Source organism: Neoarius graeffei, chromosome 15, assembly GCF_027579695.1.
Source record: "Neoarius graeffei isolate fNeoGra1 chromosome 15, fNeoGra1.pri, whole genome shotgun sequence".
NCBI classification, from domain to species: Eukaryota; Metazoa; Chordata; class Actinopteri; order Siluriformes; family Ariidae; genus Neoarius; species Neoarius graeffei.
Window position 1 is genome coordinate 14,926,337 of NC_083583.1, and position 22,227 is coordinate 14,948,563.

At 41.7% G+C, this 22,227-nt stretch overlaps 1 protein-coding gene across 1 annotated transcript in view; it reads left to right on the forward strand.

The window, feature by feature from the left end:
* The window catches only part of trip4 (thyroid hormone receptor interactor 4), a 204,171-nt gene that overhangs the window by 83,227 nt on the left and 98,717 nt on the right, over nucleotides 1-22,227 (forward strand). The window contains exon 12 of the mRNA XM_060940426.1: nucleotides 9,250-9,352. Within this exon, the coding sequence (XP_060796409.1) occupies nucleotides 9,250-9,352 (103 nt within the window). The remainder of the gene's footprint in view (nucleotides 1-9,249; nucleotides 9,353-22,227) is intronic.

The following is a 22,227-nucleotide window of genomic DNA, read 5'->3' on the forward strand; positions in this document are numbered from 1 at the left end:
TAATTACAGCAGAACTTTTATAACAGAGAAAAAATGAGCAAGGTAGCTTGAAGCGCTGTATTAATATAAAGGTTCATGTATTTATTTAATCATGAGCATTTAGCCTTGATTAAGTAAGTAATGAAATGCTGTTGTATGAAAAGTGATCAATGGCAGGGAGATGTGATGCCATACTTTTACCTCCCCAGTGCTCGGCCATTGTGTTATTCATTTAATACCACAGCAGGTTCTCATTGAGTTTTTCTTGGCATGTAGCCCACTCCTCTCAATATTCATCCGCCCTTCAGCAAAACTGAGTTTTGTTAGGATCCCCAGAGACGCTGCTTTGTTGGTTTGGGTTTAGAGTTTTCCTACTGCTAGCCTTTGCCTGAAGAGGTGGTTTCAATTCAAAGTCTTGATTCTCTGAGCCTTTGCTTAATTAAAAAGGCTTAACCTGGAAGGCAGAAGGTGGAGGAATGGTGAGTGCCAAGACATAAGACTCCAACCTTCTCTGAGATCCTCGACCATTCCGGCTGGGGCCGCAAGATGCCCATGGTGTGCCTTTTTGGAGGCATTGTATGAATCCTGACCTGGAGAGCTATGAAACCACCAGGAAGGAACTTGCGGACGCTGCTACTCTTTTCACTCCAAAGAACTAGGTGGCGCCTGCAACTGGACGTGAGAAAGACTAAGCAAAATTACTTTACTTCATACATTACAGACTACAATCCCTGTGCAAAAATGCACCACATCACAACACTTCCCAACTAATATGGAGCTTGACCTCGTGTCAGCTAGAGAATGGCGTACAGAAGAATGGGACTAGCAGGACACCGTCTATCCCACCCTGAACTAATACCCAACAAAGTCCTCTTATAGAAACCAACACATTGAAGAAGGAGCCATGGTGGGTAAGCAAGGACACTGGTGGAAGCACTGAGACATGGTCCTGGTGACACAACTACCAGCGAACTTGAGCGCGCACCAGAGAGCTAGCCTGAGAGCGAGCTGCTAGTAGCTGTAGTCGCTGGCGACGCCTTCCAGAAAACACGTGATTATACATCCAGGACACTCTTTCGATGGAATAAAAACATGTATTCTATTCCCTTCCAGCAGGTATCATTAATTTGGTTTGACAGCATGCAATATTGTTAGCATATCGCTTATCCTACATGTATTACGTCACTCTACCCAATGGAGAACGAGTGTTTGAATATGGTTTGATATTGCACGGTTATCAAGACATGACGTCACACGTCAGAGATGTAAAACTTTCGTACTCGTGATTGACTGTGACAATTTGTAAACAAACATGGCCGCCAGGTTTGCTTCATGAAATACAGATTTTGAGAGAATTTTGAAACCGAATGACGCATTGAACACCCAAAAGGAATGTGAAATGTAATAATAGTAGTAGTGGTGGTAATAATAATATCGGCTGGCTTTTTTTCATGGTATATCCGATATATTCTTCGACTCATTCAGTATCATGCTAGCTGAATGGAATATATCCTAATATACCATTTGGGGGGGGAAAAAAAGCCAGCCAATATTTAATTATTACACATCCAGGACACTTTTTCGATGGAATAAACACGTGTTCTATTCCCTTCTTGTGGGTTTCATTCATTTGGTTTGATAGCATGCAATATTGTTAGCATATCGCTTATCCTACGTGTATTACAGTACGTCACTCTACCCAATGGAGAATGAGTGTGCGATATTGTTCCAATATTGCATGTTGTCAAGACAACACGACGTCACACGTCAAAGATATAAAACTTCTTCCGTGCGAGCGAGTGACTGTGAGAATTTGTAAACGAACATGGTTGCCAGGTTTGCTCCGTTAAATACGGAAGATTTTGAGAGAATTTTGGCAGCCAGGTCGTTCCATTGTGTGTCGATGTTGATTTTAAAAGTAATTAAGTAAATGAGACAGGGAAAATAATCATATTCGGCTTGACTGCGCGAGCACTGGTCTGCGCTAGCATTGGACTTCGCTAACGCTACACTGGCTGGAAGGTAAATGGACTGCCACGCTAACAGCACTGAGTCGCGGGTAAGCTAGCCTTTGGGAATGCTGATATATGAAGTGTGTGTATTTATTATTATTATATTGACTGGCTTTTTTTTGTGGTATATCGGATATACAGCTACTCGTCTTTGACTCATTCACTATCATGCTAGCTGAATGGAATATAGAGCTTTTAACCAATCAGATTTGAGAATTCAGTAGCGCTTGGGGTATCATGGATAACTTGTTGTGTAACTGTGGATTTAATTATCGATTCCATTGATTTGTTTCGTTAAAGTACCGGTAATTACTTCTAGATTGGTTTGTTGGTACACTGGTGCCGTATTTGATTATACGTTTAGTGAAAGAAGTTGCTTTTTCTGTCTCGTCTTGAACAGCCGGATGATTGTGTAACCGGAGAATAATAGCAGAGAGAGAGGGAAAGAGCGAGGTCATATATCCAGTAGCAATTTCTTTTTCATTATTAAGAGTCTCAGCTGGAATGCCAGCCAGGCATTTGCTTTCACTGTAGCTCCCATGTGGCCTCTGGCTTGCAGGATATCACCTGCTCGAAGTCTTGACTTATTTATTTATTTACCTACCTACCTACCTACCTACATACCTACCTTCCCCCCTCCCCCCTCAGTCATGCTTTCTTGCGTTTACGCATGAATGATTTGCATGCAGCCTGCGCGATCCTGTAATGAACATTGTCGTGGCGTGTTAGTTTGGAAACGGGCTTCTTCATCTCGTCTCAACTGGATGTCAGTGCAAGATTTTCTCTTTTCTTTGGAAGAAAAGAAGAAAAACCCTCTACAGGCTTGTTGTAAGAGGAGCTGATCTGCTTTCTTTTCTTCCCCCCCCATTACTAACAACTTGACTGAGCCCTTTTTGTTTTTTAGTTTAACCCCCCCCCCCCGTGCTCTCGCCTTTTTTTTTTTTTTCCTCCATCCACACAGACAGAGCTCCCTCTGAATCAGGACGTTAGTGCCAATGAAGCTCTTTTTATTTGGCTGAGATTGAGTGCAGCCAAGCGGGCCTGGCTGCCACACAGCAGCCCCATTTGCACTGCACCACAGCAAGGGAAGATTGCTCGTCTCGCCTCCTAATTGCGGACAGCAGCTGAAAAGCTGTGGCTGGTCGCAGGGAACAGGGCAGCCGTCCTCGGATTCATCATTCCCTCCGCCTGGTTAAGACTCTGAGCCGCCTTTGTTTTGCGGGGACACGGGAGGGCTGTGGCTCTCCAGTCCCATGATGTTTTCTGGCAGAAGGGTCACTCTTCCTGCCTGCCACACTTCAACCCAGACAATGTGAATCTCTCATTCGTCGCTGCTGTTTATTGCCGTGACATTCTGCCAGAATCCCAGGCCACAGAAAAAATAAGGTGCTTTCACTTATCTGGCACCTTGTCAGCAAATTGTTGCGGCTGCCTTTTATCCTTGTTTTCGCTCGCTGACTTGTTTTTCAGTGTGTGTCCAATGTTAGCTGGGAAAGTGTGTGGGCTGAGCGACAACCTCTTTAGTTGCAGATTGCATCTAACCAGCCTGCCAGCCTTCTTTCACTGGGCCTCGCTTATCACACTGAATGTGGACGAATTTATTCATAAGAGAAATGTGGTCCTCGTAGAAATCCAGTTCGGAAAAATATTCATGTTTTCAAAGAACTTCTAAGTTCAGAGACAAAGAGACTCATGAATGAGGACCTTCGACTGATCAGCTTCAAATCGTATAATTATTTGGAAGACTCTTTATTCATAAGAACTACATCATACAATAGGAGTTTGTTTGTTTGTCTTGAGCTAACGTCACCATTTCTCGATAGATTTTCACCAAATTTGGCAAGTAGGTCTGGGGATGACCTGGAATTTTGCAGATATAAACAAAATTCATGTATGGACCCCAGGGAGGTCCCTGGGGGGTACAACATCCACCCACCCACACACCCCCTCAGTGCCTTTGACGTTACAATTATCAACACAAACTCTCGACAGATCTTCACTAAACTTGGCACGTAGGTACAGGAGATGGCCGCAATTTGGCTGAACTCAGAAATTCCGTGTTTGGGCCCCAGGGGGTCCCCGGTGGGCCCCTGGGTGGTGGATGTTTTGGATTTTTGTTTGCCTTGGGTGAACATCATTTCTTGATGGATCTTCACCAAATTTAACATGGAAGTCTGTGTTGCCCCCAGAATTTTGTAAAACCCGGGCAACACCAGGCAACCTGCTAGTGTGCGCGCGCACACAAAGTTGGGACAAAGTGCAAATTGTAAATAAAAACGGAATGTAATAATTTACAAATCTCAAAAAGTGATATTGTATTCACAATAGAACATAGACAACATATCAAATGTCGAAAGTGAGACATTTTGAAATTTCATGCCAAATATTGGCTCATTTGAAATTTCATGACAGCAACACATCTCAAAAAAGTTGGGACAGGGGCAATAAGAGGCTGGAAAAGTTAAAGGTACAAAAAAGGAACAGCTGGAGGACCAAATTGCAACTCATTAGGCCAATTGGCAATAGGTCATTAACATGACTGGGTATAAAAAGAGCATCTTGGAGTGGCAGCGGCTCTCAGAAGTAAAGATGGGAGGAGGATCACCAATCCCCCTAATTCTGTGCCGACAAATAGTGGAGCAATATCAGAAAGGAGTTCGACAGTGTAAAATTGCAAAGAGTTTGAACATATCATCATCTACAGTGCATAATATCATCAAAAGATTCAGAGAATCTGGAAGAATCTCTATGCATAAGGGTCAAGACCGGAAAACCATACTGGGTGGCCGTGATCTTCGGGCCGTTAGACGGCACTGCATCACATACAGGCATGCTTCTGTATTGGAAATCACAAAATGGGCTCAGGAATATTTCCAGAGAACATTATCTGTGAACACAATTCACCGTGCCATCCGCCGTTGCCAGCTAAAACTCTATAGTTCAAAGAAGAAGCCGTATCTAAACATGATCCAGAAGCGCAGACGTCTTCTCTGGGCCAAGGCTCATTTAAAATGGACTGTGGCAAAGTGGAAAACTGTTCTGTGGTCAGACGAATCAAAATTTGAAGTTCTTTATGGAAATCAGGGACGCCGTGTCATTCGGACTAAAGAGGAGAAGGACGACCCAAGTTGTTATCAGCGCTCAGTTCAGAAGCCTGCATCTCTGATGGTATGGGGTTGCATTAGTGCGTGTGGCATGGGCAGCTTACACACCTGGAAAGACACCATCAATGCTGAAAGGTATATCCAGGTTCTAGAGCAACATATGCTCCCATCCAGACGACGTCTCTTTCAGGGAAGACCTTGCATTTTCCAACATGACAATGCCAAACCACATACTGCATCAATTACAGCATCATGGCTGCATAGAAGAAGGGTCCGGGTACTGAACTGGCCAGCCTGCAGTCCAGATCTTTCACCCATAGACAACATTTGGCGCATCATAAAACGGAAGATACGACAAAAAAGACCTAAGACAGTTGAGCAACTAGAATCCTACATTAGACAAGAATGGGTTAACATTCCTATCCCTAAACTTGAGCAACTTGTCTCCTCAGTCCCCAGACGTTTACAGACTGTTGTAAAGAGAAAAGGGGATGTCTCACAGTGGTAAACATGGCCTTGTCCCAACTTTTTTGAGATGTTGTTGTCATGAAATTTAAAATCGCCTAATTTTTCTCTTTAAATGATACATTTTCTCAGTTTAAACATTTGATATGTCATCTATGTTCTATTCTGAATAAAATATGGAATTTTGAAGCTTCCACATCATTGCATTCCATTTTTATTTACAATCTGTACTTTTTCCCAACTTTTTTGGAATCAGGGTTGTATATAATACATGCATGCATGCATGCATGCATGCGCGCATATATATATCTCTCACACACACACACACACACACACACACACACACACACAGAGTTGGGTCCATATATATTTGGACACTGACACATTTTGGGTTTTTTACCTGTTTACTGAAACATATTCAAGTTATAGTTATATAATGGACATGGACATAAAGTCCAGACTTTCAGCTTTCATTTGAGGGTATCCACATTAAAATTGGATGAAGGGTTTAGGAGTTTCAGCTCCTTAACATGTGCCACCCTGTTTTTAAAGGGACCAAAAGTAATTGGACAATTGACTCAAAGGCTATTTCATGGGCAGGTGTGGGAAATTCCTTCGTTATGTCATTCTCAATTAAGCAGATAAAAGGCCTGGAGTTGATTTGAGGTGTGGTGCTTGCATTTGGAAGATTTTGCTGTGAAGAAAACATGCGCTCAAAGGAGCTCTCCATGCAGGTGAAACAAGCCATCCTTAAGCTGCGAAAACAGAAAAAACCCATCTGAGAAATTGCTACAATATTAGGAGTGGCAAAATCTACAGTTTGGTACATCCTGAGAAAGAAAGAAAGCACTGGTGAACTCATCAATGCAAAAAGACCTGGATGCCCACAGAAGACAACAGTAGTGGATGATCGCAGAATAATTTCCATGGTGAAGAGAAACCCCTTCACAACAGCCAACCAAGTGAACAACACTCTCCAGGAGGTAGGCGTATCAATATCCAAATCTACGATAAAGAGAAGACTGCATGAAAGTAAATACAGAGGGTTCACTGCACAGTGCAAGCCACTCATAAGCCTCAAGAATAAAAAGGCTAGATTGGACTTTGCTAAAAAAAAAAAAAGCATCTAAAAAAGCCAGCACAGTTCTGGAAGAACATTCTTTGGACGGATGAAACCAAGATCAACCAGAAAAAAGTATGGCGAAGGCGTGGTACAGCTCATGATCCAAAGCATACTACATCATCTGTAAAACACGGTGGAGGCAGTGTGATGGCTTGGGCATGCATGGCTGCCAGTGGCACCGGGTCACTAGTGTTTATTGATGATGTGAGACAGGACAGAAGCAGCTGGATGAATTCTGAGGTATTGATACCCCTTTTCCACCAAATCAGTTCCAGGGCTGGTTCGGGGCCAGTGCTGGTTCACAACTCATTCAACTTGCGAGCCAGCTGAGAACCAGCTTGCTTTTCCATAGTTCGCAGTGCTAAGGGAAGCCACATCGTTACGTCGCTGTACACGTCAGTTACGTTGCTGTATACGTCAGTTACGTCGCTACGTTTGCATAAACCTTGGCGCGAATATCGAAGCAAAAACAACATGGAAGAAGCAGCAGCAGCAACAATAATAATAATGGATGACTTGCCTTTGTACAGCTGCTGCTTCTCGTCGCTTAAAAATGGTGATCTTTTGCGGTCTTGTTATTGTTGTTGGTCTCAACAACTCCGCCCCCCCGCTGACGTAAGCGATTCTTTCCTCTGGCCCAGCAAAGAGCTGGTGCTAGCCTGGAACCGTTTTTTCTGGCCCCAGAGCCAGTTCTTTGTCAGTGGAAACAGAAAACCCAGTTCCAAACTAAGCACTGGCCCCGAACCAGCCCTGGAACTGCTTTGGTGGAAAAGGGGCATCAGAGACATACTGTGTGCTCAAATGCAGCCAAACTGATTGGTCGGCGTTTCATAATACAGATGGCCAATGACCCAAAACATAAAGCCAAAGCAACCCAGGAGTTTATTAAAGCAAAGAAGTGGAATATTCTTGAATGGCCAAGTCAGTCACCTGATCTCAACCCAATTGAGCATGCATTTCATTTGTTAAAGACTAAACTTCAGACAGAAAGGCCCACAAACAAACAGCAACTGAAAACCGCTGCAGTAAAGGCCTGGCAGAGCATTAAAAAGGAGGAAACCCAGCGTCTGGTGATGTCCATGAGTTCAAGACTTCAGGCAGTCATTGCCAACAAAGGGTTTTCAGCCAAGTATTAGAAATGAACATTTTATTTACAATTATTTAATTTGTCCAATTACTTTTGAGCCCCTGAAATGAAGGGATTGTGTTTTAAAAAATGCTTTAGTTCCTCACATTTTTATGCAATCGTTTTGTTCAACCCGCTGAATTAAAGCTGAAAGTCTGAACTTCAACTGCATCTGAACTGTTTTGTTCACAATTCATTGTGGGTAATGTACAGAACCAAAATTAGAAAAATGTTGCCTCTGTCCAAATATTTATGGACCTAACTGTATGCATGTATGTACACAGCTTTACTAAATGACTGATGTCTATAAAATTCATTCCTAGTGTGAAATATTACAGCACTTTTCAATTAGCATGTAATTGGAGCAATCACACAGAGATGGGGGTTTACAGCAGTTAAATTCCACAGCTCTAAATCTTAATTACGCAGACGAAGATGGAAAGCAGAGCCTTAACTGACAAATTGTCTGATTTATTCCAAGTATGCATGGGATGATTTTTTTTTTCCCCCCCTCTTCTATCCCAGCCAAATATGTGGTCCTGCATAGTTAGGTTTTAACTACGACCCCCTTCGTCAGGCGTTAACTGCATTTTGATTTGAGATTAATATGGAGTATCAATCAAGTCAGTGGTTTATGGCAAATGAGGGGATTGAGGCAGAGCTACCGGATTCAATAAAAGGAGGCTATAAAAGAGTAGCCGATCTCTCTGTTGTTAAAAGCTGATGCTCCATTATTCTCACTGAGCCATCGAGCAGTCTGTCACCCTTTAAATAGGCCTCAGCCTACACACACACACACACGCGCACGCACGCACACTATGCGCTTTTGTTCTCTTTCCTCAGAATTTCTGCCAGCTCCGATTATCCTTATCAAACACTGGAGTATTCCAAGCGCTTGCTTATCTACAGGCCAGGCAAGAATTCATAAACCAGAGATTTCACTCGCAGGAACTCGCATAGCTATAGCTGCCATGTTTTTATCCTGAAATGTGTTTGGCAGCTGATGTCTGTTTCCTCAGGCTTGCATTGTCATAAGTAGTCATGCCGTAATTGTAGAACAATACGGAACCGGTTTGTTGAGCTATAAGAAGCCTGTCTTAGAGCCATGTATCGCGCTACTAAAAGCCCTGCACCCCCCCCCAAGCTCCTATTTAAGAGACCACGGGAAAAGAGAGGAGGCGGGGGGGAGAGGGAGAGAACGGTGTTGTGTTTCCTGACTGCCGAGATGCAATCACAGCACCATCTGATAGCACTGAGGAAATAAGATGACCCATAGCGCTACCCCGACAGATTAGATAGATGTCACCTTTCTCATGAAAGTGTCAGTCAATTTCGAGCTGTGCCGCGTGCTTTCTATCAATTACGACGCTTGAAAAGCCTTTCCTTCCTGAACCAGCCTCATTGTTCCCCCCCTCTCTCTCTCCCTCTCTCTCTCTGCAGTATCCTCACAACAGCGACGAGTCCGCCTCTCCATTCGTCTTCATTTGCACCAACCCCCAGGAGCTGCTGGTGAAATTCCCCATGAAAGGGAAACACAAGATCTGTAAGTCCCGCCTGTGTCTTTCATTTGATGACTCGTTCGGTTTCACCCCAAGTCCTAGAAGCCATTATTCTCTGTTCACATTCGCATAAACATGCACTTGTGCTCTCACTCACACTCACTCTCTCTCGCTCTCTCTCACACACACACACACACACACACACACACACACACACACACACACACACACACACTCTCTCTCAAGCTTGAGAGTATTGCGAGGCCCATCTGTTAATGTAAGATACTGCTGAGCTCCTGCCCAGGGGAGCAGGCACGGTTTAGCTGCAGTCTTCTCACGATGGATTGGAACCACAGCGAACACCGTCAGGGAAATTCACATGAGCTTGTTGCTGTGTTGCAGCGCGCCATATTAGAGCTCTTATTGAAGCGTCACGCTTTTAATATTGAATAAATTAAACACCCTGGGGTGTGGAGTGCTGTTTTCACATATGTGTTTCTCGCAGTAGTGTGTCAGCGATTAGCTGTTAATACATGAAAGATGTTATATACAGTAAACCAGCGTGAAGGGTCCGTATGATACTGGGAATGGTGGCGTTCAAAGAAAACGCAGAGCATTAGTTAGGCCGCAATCTTGCTTAATTAAAAAAAAAAGCAGTCTGTTTTTGGTTTGGATTTGTTTTACATGTGAAGGTGGGGTATCTCTGGGATTCGAGTCCAATTCAAATCTGTGATTTTTGCTTCTTTTTATGACGACCCCGGGCTGACTTTTTAGTCGGCGGGGGCGTTATGCTTTCACTATGTCCGTCTGGAACACTCGCACCCACGTGCACCAAATTTAAATTTGAGGTCTTTCTGGATATGACCAAGCACGAGTTCGAATGGCGGCAAGATTGACCCATATTTGACCTACTTCTAACTGGGTCAAAGGTTGGGAAATATGAACTCGTACCCTGTGTCGGACATCGTCCACTACTCCCTATATAGGGAATTACTCGATAGAGGACTGTATAGTGAGCTCATGGGTAAAATGAAAAAAAAAAACGCTTTCGGACACTACTCCGTCGCGCTGGTATTTACGTCATTACTGTCGCAAGATTAAAACGTGCCAGATCAGTCGGCTGGTTGGTTTTCAAAATAATAAATACACACGTATTTTTGTGATAAATCCATATTATACTGAGCGCATTTCCTACATTAATCAATACAAAGTAGCTGCAGCTTTCAGTTCTTTTAAATCAAGGCTGAATCCTTTCTTCTTCACCGCTGCATTTTATTAAATCAAGTTTGAGACTTATTTCTTTCAGCGCGACCGCAATACATGATGGGATATATTGCTTTGGTTAGTGACCATCGTTGTTCACTACTTTTCATGATGCATTGTGGTATACTTTGAGTGCACTATATAGGGTGTAAATAATCCGCACGAAGGTTTCGGACAGCACTACAAAATAGCGCCTTCACTCTATAGTGCCCTCTATAGACCCTTTTCAGTCACGTGACCTTCGTAAACGCGACCGCCATTTTGGACATGTAGTGGACTTCGGTTTGAATCGGTTTGAATGCGAGGAAGGCGACAAACGAAAAACATAAAAGAAAAAGGAGCGAGATGCAGAAAACACCTTCACTATCCAGCGACGTAGGGCATTTACAGGGCGAACAGAGGGAGAGGTATTTGCAAAAATTGAGGTTAGCAGGCTTAGAGAACGACGTTTACCTGCTTCCACCAGGATTGTTCACTGACGTTCGGAAGTACACGAAGCCCTCGTCTTTACCTGACTTCGGCCCACATGATCTGTATACCTATGTCGTTAAAAACCCATCGCCATACACAGGTATTGATCTGAAAGTGTATAAGAGTTTGGATGCCTACAAATATTTTGTGTCAGGCCGGGTAACATGCCTACATCAACGGGTCGTCCCTGGAGCCGGTGGTCGCCATCTTATTACAGCTAAGGTTTGTTCACATTTTCATTTACTTTCGGTCCTCAGGATAAACAAAATGTTATTAAATGTCATTGAAATAACTTCTTAGTCTGAGACATGGCCGGTTATAAATTTGCTGTTACCAGGCAATGACCAAGAACTGTATTATTAGGGTCGGTGTCTGTGTTGTAGCAGTGTACTAGCAGCTAGCTGTTAGCACGAGCTAATGTCAGCAACATAGTAGCTAGTATGTTACTGTAGCAATGTTAACGTTCAGTCATTTGGATGACTGTTAAAACCTTTCAGTCTCAAGTTTTTCCTTTACTGTATTTACTAGTTTACTGTAATTATGATCCGGCAGCTATTTACACCGGATCCAGTGTAAATAGTTGCCGGAGCCAACGTCCGAGGTTCCGGAGCGCGCTCCGGCTTGTTCCCCCTCAAATTAAGCCCTGTACAGGTAAATAGCTGCCGGAGCTATTTACACTGGATCCGGTGTAAATAGCTGCCGGATCATAATTACAGTAAACTAGTAAATACAGTAAAGGAAAAACTTGAGACTGAAAGGTTTTAACAGTCATCCAAATGACTGAACGTAAACATTGCTACAGTAACATACTAGCTACTATGTTGCTGACATTAGCTAGTCAACAATAGCTACTACAGAAGAACAAAGAGGTTACAATGGGTTATTTTAGCCTATTTGGTTACACACTCGCCGCCACAGAATGTTAACAGCAATGTAATGCCTTTTCTGGCTAATTTTATTCGTCTTACCTCCAACCAAGTGGTCACTACACAAGCGTTGGTATGCCGAGGGCTGCCAATCTTTCCTGTTAATGGCCGCTATCCATCTTCTCTGTCGGGATCCGATAAAATGATAACCCTTGCCTTGTTTGTTGACGGTTACTACATCCAGGTGCACAACAATATAGTGGCATGATGGAAGTCTTGCTGAAAGTAAAAACTTTCTTTGCTGCCGTTCCTCAGTGTTGGCTGTGGTAAACTACTGGTAGTGCATGTCCAAAATGGCGGCCGCGTTTGTCGTGACGTCACGTGAAAAGGGTCTGTAGTGAGTAGGGAGCGAGTTCAGACACGGACATTTTTTTTTTCTTTTTTTTTTTGACAGTTAAAACTGACCCATGTGCACCAAATTTAAATTTTAGGTCTTTCTGGATATGACCTAGCACGAGTTCGAACGGCAGCAAGATTGACTCATATTTGACCTACTTTAAAGAAATGCAGTTTGTAGGTGTGCCCTGGGAACTGGCATGACTTTTAGGGGCGTTGTAATCCGTCCACATACCAAAGGTGATTCAAGATTCATGCAACTTTAAACTGGGTCATAGATTTGAACATTTTAACTTTTTAGCGCATCAATCTGGATGTAAATTTTCCACAAGCAACGATTAGATTCTCTTTCAGACTGTTCCGCCAGGGGCATCTGTGCTCCTTTGGATACGTTTCTTTTTTTTTTTTTTTTTTTTTTTACAGACGTGGAGTTCCTTCCTATGTCTGGAAAGACTAGCCGTAGTTTACCTTCTAATAATAATAATGAACCGTGTTAGGCACAGGGTTTCAAAAGCTGACACTTATTTCCATGAAAACTTTGCATAACATAAATAGAAATTAATGGCAAATATAGAATAAATAAACATATTAAAACTTGTAGCAATTTGTACTGACAATGGAAACTTTAAGAACTAGTGCGACAATTACAGTATAATAACTTCGGGTTTGAGTACATCGGACAATTTAGAGTTACTTTAGAACATTTTTATCCCCCGCTGGCTGAAAGGCCCGAAAGGGGATTATGCCGTGGCGATATCTGTCCGTCCGTCCCAGAAAGGGTGCTCGCCTTCTGAAATCGACTTCTCTCACGATTTTTGATGGAATTTCACGAAACTTGACAGGATTCTTTGTTATATGTCGGTAATACAAATATTTTATACCTTTTACCAGAGTTGCAGCCTTTGATTACAAAACTTGTACTTTTGACAATTTCATGAGGGTGTATTCAGCACTTCTAGCATAGCTATAGTTGCCAGCGGGGGATATTGTGCTCTCAGAGCATTCTTGTTAGTTATATACCGGTACTGTACATAACGAAGAGTTTGAGCAAAATGATTTAACACACTTAGCGTTTTTAACAATAGCATCCAGGCTGTTGAATAGTTTAGCAACAGAATATCTGCAGGATCTACACTACCGTTCAAAAGTTTGGGGTCACTTTGAAATGTGCTTATTTCTGAAAGAAAAGCACTGTTCTTTTCAATGAAGATCACTTTAAACTAATCAGAAATCCACTCTATACATTGCTAATGTGGTAAATGACTATTCTAGCTGCAAATGTCTGGTTTTTGGTGCAATATCTCCATAGGTGTATAGAGGCCCATTTCCAGCAACTCTCACTCCAGTGTTCTAATGGTACAATGCGTTTGCTCATTCAGTGCGTTTACATGCACATCCAAATCGAGCTGCTGTCGGTAATCGAGCTAAGGGTCCCAGCAGGGGTGCCAGAGAAATCCAATCCTACATGCACACAAGTTAATCGAGCTGTGTGAGGTACATTGTGCACCCGAGCCACAGGTGGCGCTACACGCCCCATCGTGTTGGTACACTTCCGGTTGTCGTCATGAAGAGCTATTCAAGAGTATAAACAAAGTTATCAGCAGTGTTGCCAGATACTGCTGACGTTTTCCAGCCCAAAACATGTTCAAATCCGCCAAAATACACTTAAAACCGCCCAATCTGGCAACACTGGCAGTTCCGTGTTCACAAGTTCCGTGCTCAAGCTGTTAGGCTTGCTCTAACAGACTGTATGGCTGCAAACTGTCCTGCGCAGACCACTGTTTTGTAAGACAACTTATTTTGCACAATTGTATATTTTTCTAAAGTCCATTTTTTGCTTACAGTTTAACTTATGTCTTAATAAACACACAAAAAGTTCAGTTGTTTTGTTTTTATTGCCATTCTTCAGATGTTGGACATCTATATATACACACACAAATACAGTGACTTGTTTATGTACACAATTCACAGCTATGCAACAGCTGTACAGATGTATTTGGTGATACAGTAAGTGAGCTAAATTTTAACAGTGCAAACAATGCCACAAAAAGAAAAGATTCATGCCGTTGTCATGCCAACCGAGGCGGTTGTGTTTCCCGCTTGTGGTCTCGTCACTCGTCACTTCCGGAAGGGGCAGTGCTGAAGTAAGTAGCTCGAATACGTAGCTCAATAGGGTTTACATGCACTAAGTAGCTCGGCTACAATCGCATAATCTAGGTCGTGTAGCTCGATTCCGAGAAATCGAGTTCGGTTCAATTTCAGCCGAATTAAGGTGTATACATGGCATTTTGAACTTCGATTTCAGTCGAGCAACGGCAGAAATTCGATTCTCTCTATGTGCATGTAAACGCACCGAGTGCCTCAGAAGGCTAATGGATGATTAGAAAACCCTTGTACAATCATGTTAGCACAGCTGAAAACAGTTGAGCTCTTTAGAGAAGCTATAAAACTGACCTTCCTTTGAGCAGATTGAGTTTCTGGAGCATCACATTTGTGGGGTCGATTAAATGCTCAAAATGGCCAGAAAAACGTCTCGACTATATTTTCTATTCATTTTACAACTTATGGTGGGAAATAAAAGTGTGACTTTTCATGGAAAAAACACAATTGTCTGGGTGACCCCAAACTTTTGAACGGTAGTGTATTTAACAGTTATTCCCAGAAATCAAGTCGTACATGAGCTGATAGTCGATGAGGCGCGTAGCACCGAGTTGTCTATAAGCCATGTCAAATGAGATTGAGTGAGTGGAATAACTGTTTTATTCTATCCACATTCACTGGATTTTGAGAAACAGAGCATTTTTATTTATTACTTTTTTTTTTTTCAAATTTGATAAATAAAAACTTTATACAAATCATCCGACCAAATCAATTCCGCTTTGTATGTAAACAAACCGGTGAAACGACAGTAGCAATTTGTGAAAGATGCTATAATAATAATTCTTGAAAAATTAAAAAAAAGGATGTACGTTCTTACCATCAAATACTTTATTCCTTTTTTTTTATTTTCTGCGGTTTTGTTTTTGAGTAGTTTTTATTTCATCCTCGGTTGGTTCAGCTACCGTACACGCTCTGACATTTTTGTTTTTCTCTACTCACGGTATAAGAGCTGATATCCTAGTCGTAGAGTAGCCAATCAGTGTGCACGATTGCTCATATCCAATGAAATGTAGATAGAATAAAGCCAAATATATTCTTCTGCTAAATTATTCAACAGTCTGGGTTCTATAGTGAAAAACTCCTGAGTGTTCAATCCTTTTGCTCAAACTATTGGTTAGTTGATCTATAGCTAAAAATGTTCTAGATTTAACTCTCAATCGTCCAATGGACTCAAACCTCCAAGTTGTGGTGATTTTCACACTATTTCTATGAAATGACCAGTAGAAATAAACTCTGCTGATATCCAGTAAGCATATCACTTCCGAATGGGCGCGTTGCTACGGATTCTGTTATATCCAGTTGGAAAAGAAGTTTTGCACTTTTTCTTCATAATTTCTATCATCTCTCGGTGAAAGTATTGTAACGTTTTAAAAGGACGTGTTGGAGGAGTGGCGAAAAGGTTTTTGGGAAGTAAGTTATGGAGTTCCTGGCACACGTAAAGCCAACAGACAGTACCAGATAAAAGTGTGGACACTTTGGAATTCGGTGGTGTTTGTTAATTTTTTTTTTTTTTTTTTTTATTAATTAAAAGACATTTCATGTTTTAAAATAATGATTCAGTCGTTTCTCTTTACTTACTTGAGCGGTTCTTGATGTAATACAGTATGGATTACTACAGTTGTTGAATAGGGCTATTTTATTATTTGCATTTTTGTGGCTTACTATTTACTGTTTGATCTCAAACGCATTAAGAAGGCAAGAAACTCGTCCACTAATTGACTTTTGACGAGGCACAGCTGTCGATTGAAAAGCATTCCAGGTGACTACCTCATGAAGCTGGTTAAGATAATGCCAATAGTGTGCAATCAGGTAAACACTGGATACTATGACGAATCTCAATAAAATATGCAAAAAAATTTTTTTTGTTTGTTTACCACATAATTCTATACGGCGGCACGGTGGTGTAGTGGTTAGCGCTGTCGCCTCACAGCAAGAAGGTCCGGGTTCGAGCCCCGTGGCCGGCGAGGGCCTTTCTGTGCAGAGTTTGCATGTTCTCCCCGTGTCCGCGTGGGTTTCCTCCGGGTGCTCCGGTTTCCCCCACAGTCCAAAGACATGCAGGTTAGGTTAACTGGTGACTCTAAATTGACCGTAGGTGTGAATGGTTGTCTGTGTCTATGTGTCAGCCCTGTGATGACCTGGCGACTTGTCCAGGGTGTACCCCGCCTTTCGCCCGTAGTCAGCTGGGATAGGCTCCAGCTTGCCTGCGACCCTGTAGAACAGGATAAAGCGGCTAGAGATAATGAGATGAGATAATTCTATACATGTTCCTGATGTTTCATAGTTTTGATGTCTTCAGTATTGTTCTACAATCTAGAAAATGCAAAAACCCTGAGAATGAGTAGGGGTGTACAAACTTTTGACTGGATCTGTACTTGTGTTCATGTGACCTACTAATGATCATGTACAATGGCTATAACAAGCACTTGTAATAAAGGTCAAAACAATCAGTTTGTATCCAGATGAGAGTTGTGTGTGGTATGAATAGAATTCAAATAAACGTTGTATCATAAATATGTGCACGTATGCCATGAAAGCCCTCGTGGTGCAGTTCTTTAGGCGGATTAGAGCACAGCCATTACACACAGGTGTGGATCAAAACAGCTAGTCGAAGAGCATCTGAGGGACGCGATCTCGGTTCAAACGAGTAGCACGGCGCAGTTCAGTTGGAGTGTGAGAAAGCAGTTTCTCTCTGAATCGACCCTGCAGAAAATGACCCAAAGGACCGGGCTGTAGAACTGTGGAAATGCAACATGTTCTGGATATTTGGACTGAACAAAAAGAGAAGATAAATCCTGGATGTTATAAATGAGGCATTTGTATACATATCTGGTCATTGGTTTAAAGTGCCAGTCCACCATTGGATGTATTCTTTGGCATAAAATACAATATATTTTGACAACATATATAAATGGTATCACTAGACAGAGAAATCTTTTAGCTTCAAAATATATCAAACATAATTTTTTGACAACGACAAGTATATTAATTTTGCGACCAAAGTCACCTACCCTTTTAATTTCCGTGCGTGATGTCATCGGCAGGTTCCCCTTCTTGTGTACCACGTGACGTGGCACATATTATCAGCAATGGCGAGTAGAACACGATAAAAATAATACCAATAAATCTAGCTAATACCAATAAATCTAGCTAACTGAAAGATTAACTCAAAATTTTTCGCAATTTTTTTGGCCCCCATATACGAGGAGAAATGACTCTCTCACTTTGGGGGTTTCCTGGTCTAAAAATAGACCGACACGTGGTACACAAGAAGGGGAACCTGCCGATGACATCACGTTTCACTACCGCATGGAAATTAAAAGGGTAGGTGACTTTGGTCGCAAAATTAATATACTTGTCGTTGTCAGAAAATTATGTTTGATATATCATTTTGAAGCTAAAAGATTTCTCTGTCTAGTCATGTTGTCATAAAATATATTGTATTTTATGCCAAAGAATACATCCAATGGTGGAATGGCACTTTAATGCCGGCACCATGTTCCTGGGACAAGACAGCAGAATGAGTTTTGTGAGTGCTTGGTATTAATGTATTAATTTAAAAAAAAAACGTCGTCATTGATCATGTTTTCTCCTTATCCTTATGCCAACGTTTCTATTTTAAAGCTAGGCTGCGGTTTTTTTGTGATTTTTCAAGTGTAGGTCATAAAAAGAATTTTCCCTGACAATTATTTTTGTTTAGTGGACCGAAAGCTACTGAATTCGAATCACGGACTTCCAATTTTACTAGTTTTTTTTCTTTAATGGAACAATTAATGAATTTAGAGCCACGTGGCCCTAAATTCTCTGATATGAGTGATTCCACGCTTATGGGTACTGAAATGGGGACATGAACTTATTTTTAAAAATTCACCTAAAACCATTTCTTTTTTTTACCATCAGGTCACAAAACATGTAATCTTTAATGAATGATATGTTAAAAGATAACTTTAATTTTCTGAGATGTAATAAAAACATATTTATATGCCAAAGTCAGAACGTAACAGAAGTGTTGTGGACATATATATTCTCAATTTTAACAATGTAGAATTACTTTTTGAAACATAGGAAGGTGATGTTTTAGCAAATATAATTAATAAACATGTGTAGTAGAATAAACATACACATTCTTTCAATAAGATTAACATGGTGTATAGCTAGATTGTAATTAATTTGTAACAGACGCGAGATGGACAATCGTAACAGAAGTAATGTAACAGACATCATTTTGGAACTCATAGGCTTGACTGGCATATAAATATGTTTTTATTACATCTCAGAAAATTTAAGTTATCTTTTAACATATCGTTCATTAAAGATTACATGTTTTGTGACCTGATGGTAAAAAAAGAAATGGTTTTAGGTGAATTTTTAAAAATAAGTTCATGTCCCCATTTTAGTACCCATAAGCGTGGAATCACTCATATGTGTATACATATATATATATATGTGTATACATTTCTTCTTCTCCGTGCTCCCACGGAAGGTGGTTGCATTTCTCTGCGCATTCCTTCCCCAATTTTCCGCGGTCGCCGTTTTTCACCCCCAGTGTGACCAGCGCCGTTTGCATGGCTGCAGGAGCGGACGGCTGCTTGCTTGCGCTGGGTTACCTCTACCTCCTCCCCTCCCTTCAAGTCCCATATTTTAAAGTGTACTTGTGTTATTGTGTGCTTGTGCGGAGGTTTTTAAATGCTCCCACACTGTACTCCTGATAGGAGCATAGTGGGGGGGTGTTCTTTTTTTTTTTTCCTCATCTTTCATCGTGTTTCTTTTTCTTTTATCCCTGTCTTCCTGTCCTGTTCCCCCTCTGTAAGGACAGGTTGATGGTCAATTTCACTGGTAACAGTGACAATAAAGGGTTCGTTCATTCATTCATATAAAATTATTTATTTATTTATTTATTTCCTGCTTCACCATGACCCAATACAAGATACTACATGCATGACGTGGTGGGCTTTCCCTGTTCGCGCAAGGCATTGTGGGATACAAATTTGAAACCGGAGAGAAAAATGGAGGACGTGAGCGTGCGAATTAAACATGAAAGAGCGACTACAGTAACGGAAAGCGAGAAGAAAAGACGTTATGTTATATACGAAGGAAAGGAAACGCAGGACCAAACTAATAAATATCGGCGCTCAGCGAGCACCTCGGTGTGATCAGTTGTTCGTTTAGCGACAGAATGATGGAACTGTCAGTGCACGCTCAAAGGTAAACCTGCGCATGCGAACACACACGCACGGACTTCCTCTGTCTGCTTGACTGCGCGAAGCGAGCGATTTCATGCAAATTATTTGCTCAGGAATCCGCTCAAATTAAATAACTTCCCAGCCACAGACTGGCCGAGATATAACGGAAATAAACGTATATCACAATGACCAAATTTCAGAGGGAACTAAATTTCACTGATTTTATGAAATCAAAAGGCTGTCTAGCTTTAACCATATTTCCAAATATTTATTCTGTTTTAGCTTTAAAAACAAGTAGGGACTCTGTTCTTTCCCCCGATGCCCTTTTTTTTCCCTACACTTGCTTTGTTTATTGTTTCCTTTTTAAAAGCCTGTTTTTTCAACTCGCAAGTACACGTTTAATTGTAGCACCTCAGTGCTGGCTGGAGTCAAACACTCGTAGAACAGATGGGGTGTGAAGTGGTTGTAGATCAGGACGGTACTCATTCACACCTTTTACTTCTGTGAACAGCTCAGAGTTTTCAACTGGAGCTTCAGGTTCTTTCATATCAGTGGAGCTCCTTTAGAAGTGTAAGGTAAGTTGGAGTGCTCCTTAGACCTGGATGGAGTCGAGCCAGAAGTCCAGTCTAACTTTTGGTTCTGCAGAGAGGACTGCTTCACCATTTTCATCTCCGGGTACACCGTGTTATATTTGTGCACCCAGGCTGAATTCGATTATTCTTCTTGCCCGTGCAAGCTGACCTCGGACATATGGGCGGGGCTAAAATGATTGCAACACGTTCAGTTGTCAAAGACGATCGTTACAGAATCGCTCTCATTAATGTCTCGTGGCAGAATCACTCTTCGTCCACATGAGCAATCTTGAGTAGTGGACTTGCTGACAGTAGGCATGTAACGATTCAATTTAATTTCTGATATCGGGTTCACGAGTTTATATTTTTGAAAATAAAATATCAAATGAAGAAAACTTTATTTTCCTATTTGTCAACCTAAAGGTGCTGACTGCAAAGTCATCTGAAATTATTATTATCCCATCTCATCTCATTATCTGTAGCCGCTCTATCCTGTTCTACAGGGTCGCAGGCAAGCTGGAGCCTATCCCAGCTGACTACGGGCGAAAGGCGGGGTACACCCTGGACAAGTCGCCAGGTCATCACAGGGCTGACACATAGACACAGACAACCATTCACACCTACGGTCAATTTAGAGTCACCAGTTAACCTAACCTGCATGTCTTTGGACTGTGGGGGAAACCGGAGCACCCGGAGGAAACCCACGCGGACACGGGGAGAACATGCAAACTCCGCACAGAAAGGCCCTCGCCGGCCACGGGGCTTGAACCCGGACCTTCTTGCTGTGAAGCGACAGCGCTAACCACTACACCACCGTGCCACCCATTATTATTATTTTTATTTGTTATCTTCCTGTGTCTTGCAAGAACAATATTATGCGGACGAGATGTGATCATTTTGATGTCCTGAGGGCTGCTTTTCTCCATTTTGCGACCGTTTTCCTCCTCCTTGAGGTAAACAGCATGGCCTTACAGAAACAGCCGAACGCAAGGAGCTTTAACTAATTAGCATAACTGTGGAACTGCGTCACACCATGATGGTGATGCACGGAAAACATCGTGACTCTGCATCGACCTCAGAGAGTTTTGAGTCACAGGGATGTAATTTGTGGTTGACATTCGCGAATAAATCCGTGAAACAAAAGACAAATGTATCTTGTCTCTGCTACTGCTTTTCTGTTCTCATTTCTTTCTCTGTAAGATCAAAACATTCGGTGTATAACTCCATACTTGCTATCGTGCCCGAGTCAAGCGCATGCATTCTAAGGCTAAGATAGCTAAGCGCTAGCTGGAATGATTTAGCAGTTGCACTCACTAGGCAGGCTTTCCTTTTCTTTTCCGCTGGAGGGAGAGCCGAGTCCAACATGTTTGCCTACGCTGGCTTGCTTTGGTTAAAAGTAGGTCAGACACGCCCCACGGTGGTCACATGATATTGTTGCTCACTTGCATCGGCGATCTCTGGAATCGTAAAATGCGGGACACTTTTTATCTCAGCAAAATATTTACACACAGGATACACAGTGTGTGCAGCAGCGAAACATCTCGACGCTTCAACAATAGAAATGGAACATTTAGCCCAGAATTCAACTTTGCAGTCAGAACCTTTAAAATGTTCCTTTTGTTAAATAAAAAAAAAACTTTTATTTTGTTTTCTTAATAATCAACAATAATTATTTTCCCATATTTGTAAAGGTTGGAGTAAAATATAATAGCCTATTGACTATTAAAAATGAAAAGTTAATAGCAAATACTCCTTAATAAACTCTTTTTTATGAATATTTGTACTACCTCCATTTGCTTCTCTTTTCTTGATCTCTCAGCAGTCTGTAAAAAGAGCGCTCTGATTTCTTGTTAAATCTATTTGTACAGTCAATCGCACAACAGCTCTTTCACATTTTGCATGTTTTTTTTTTCATGGTATTAGAGCTGTGTTACTTCCGCCTACAGTGAAGTCATGTTCATTGCCACGACTGTACATTATTGCTGTCTGAACAACGCAATTACAGATGGGA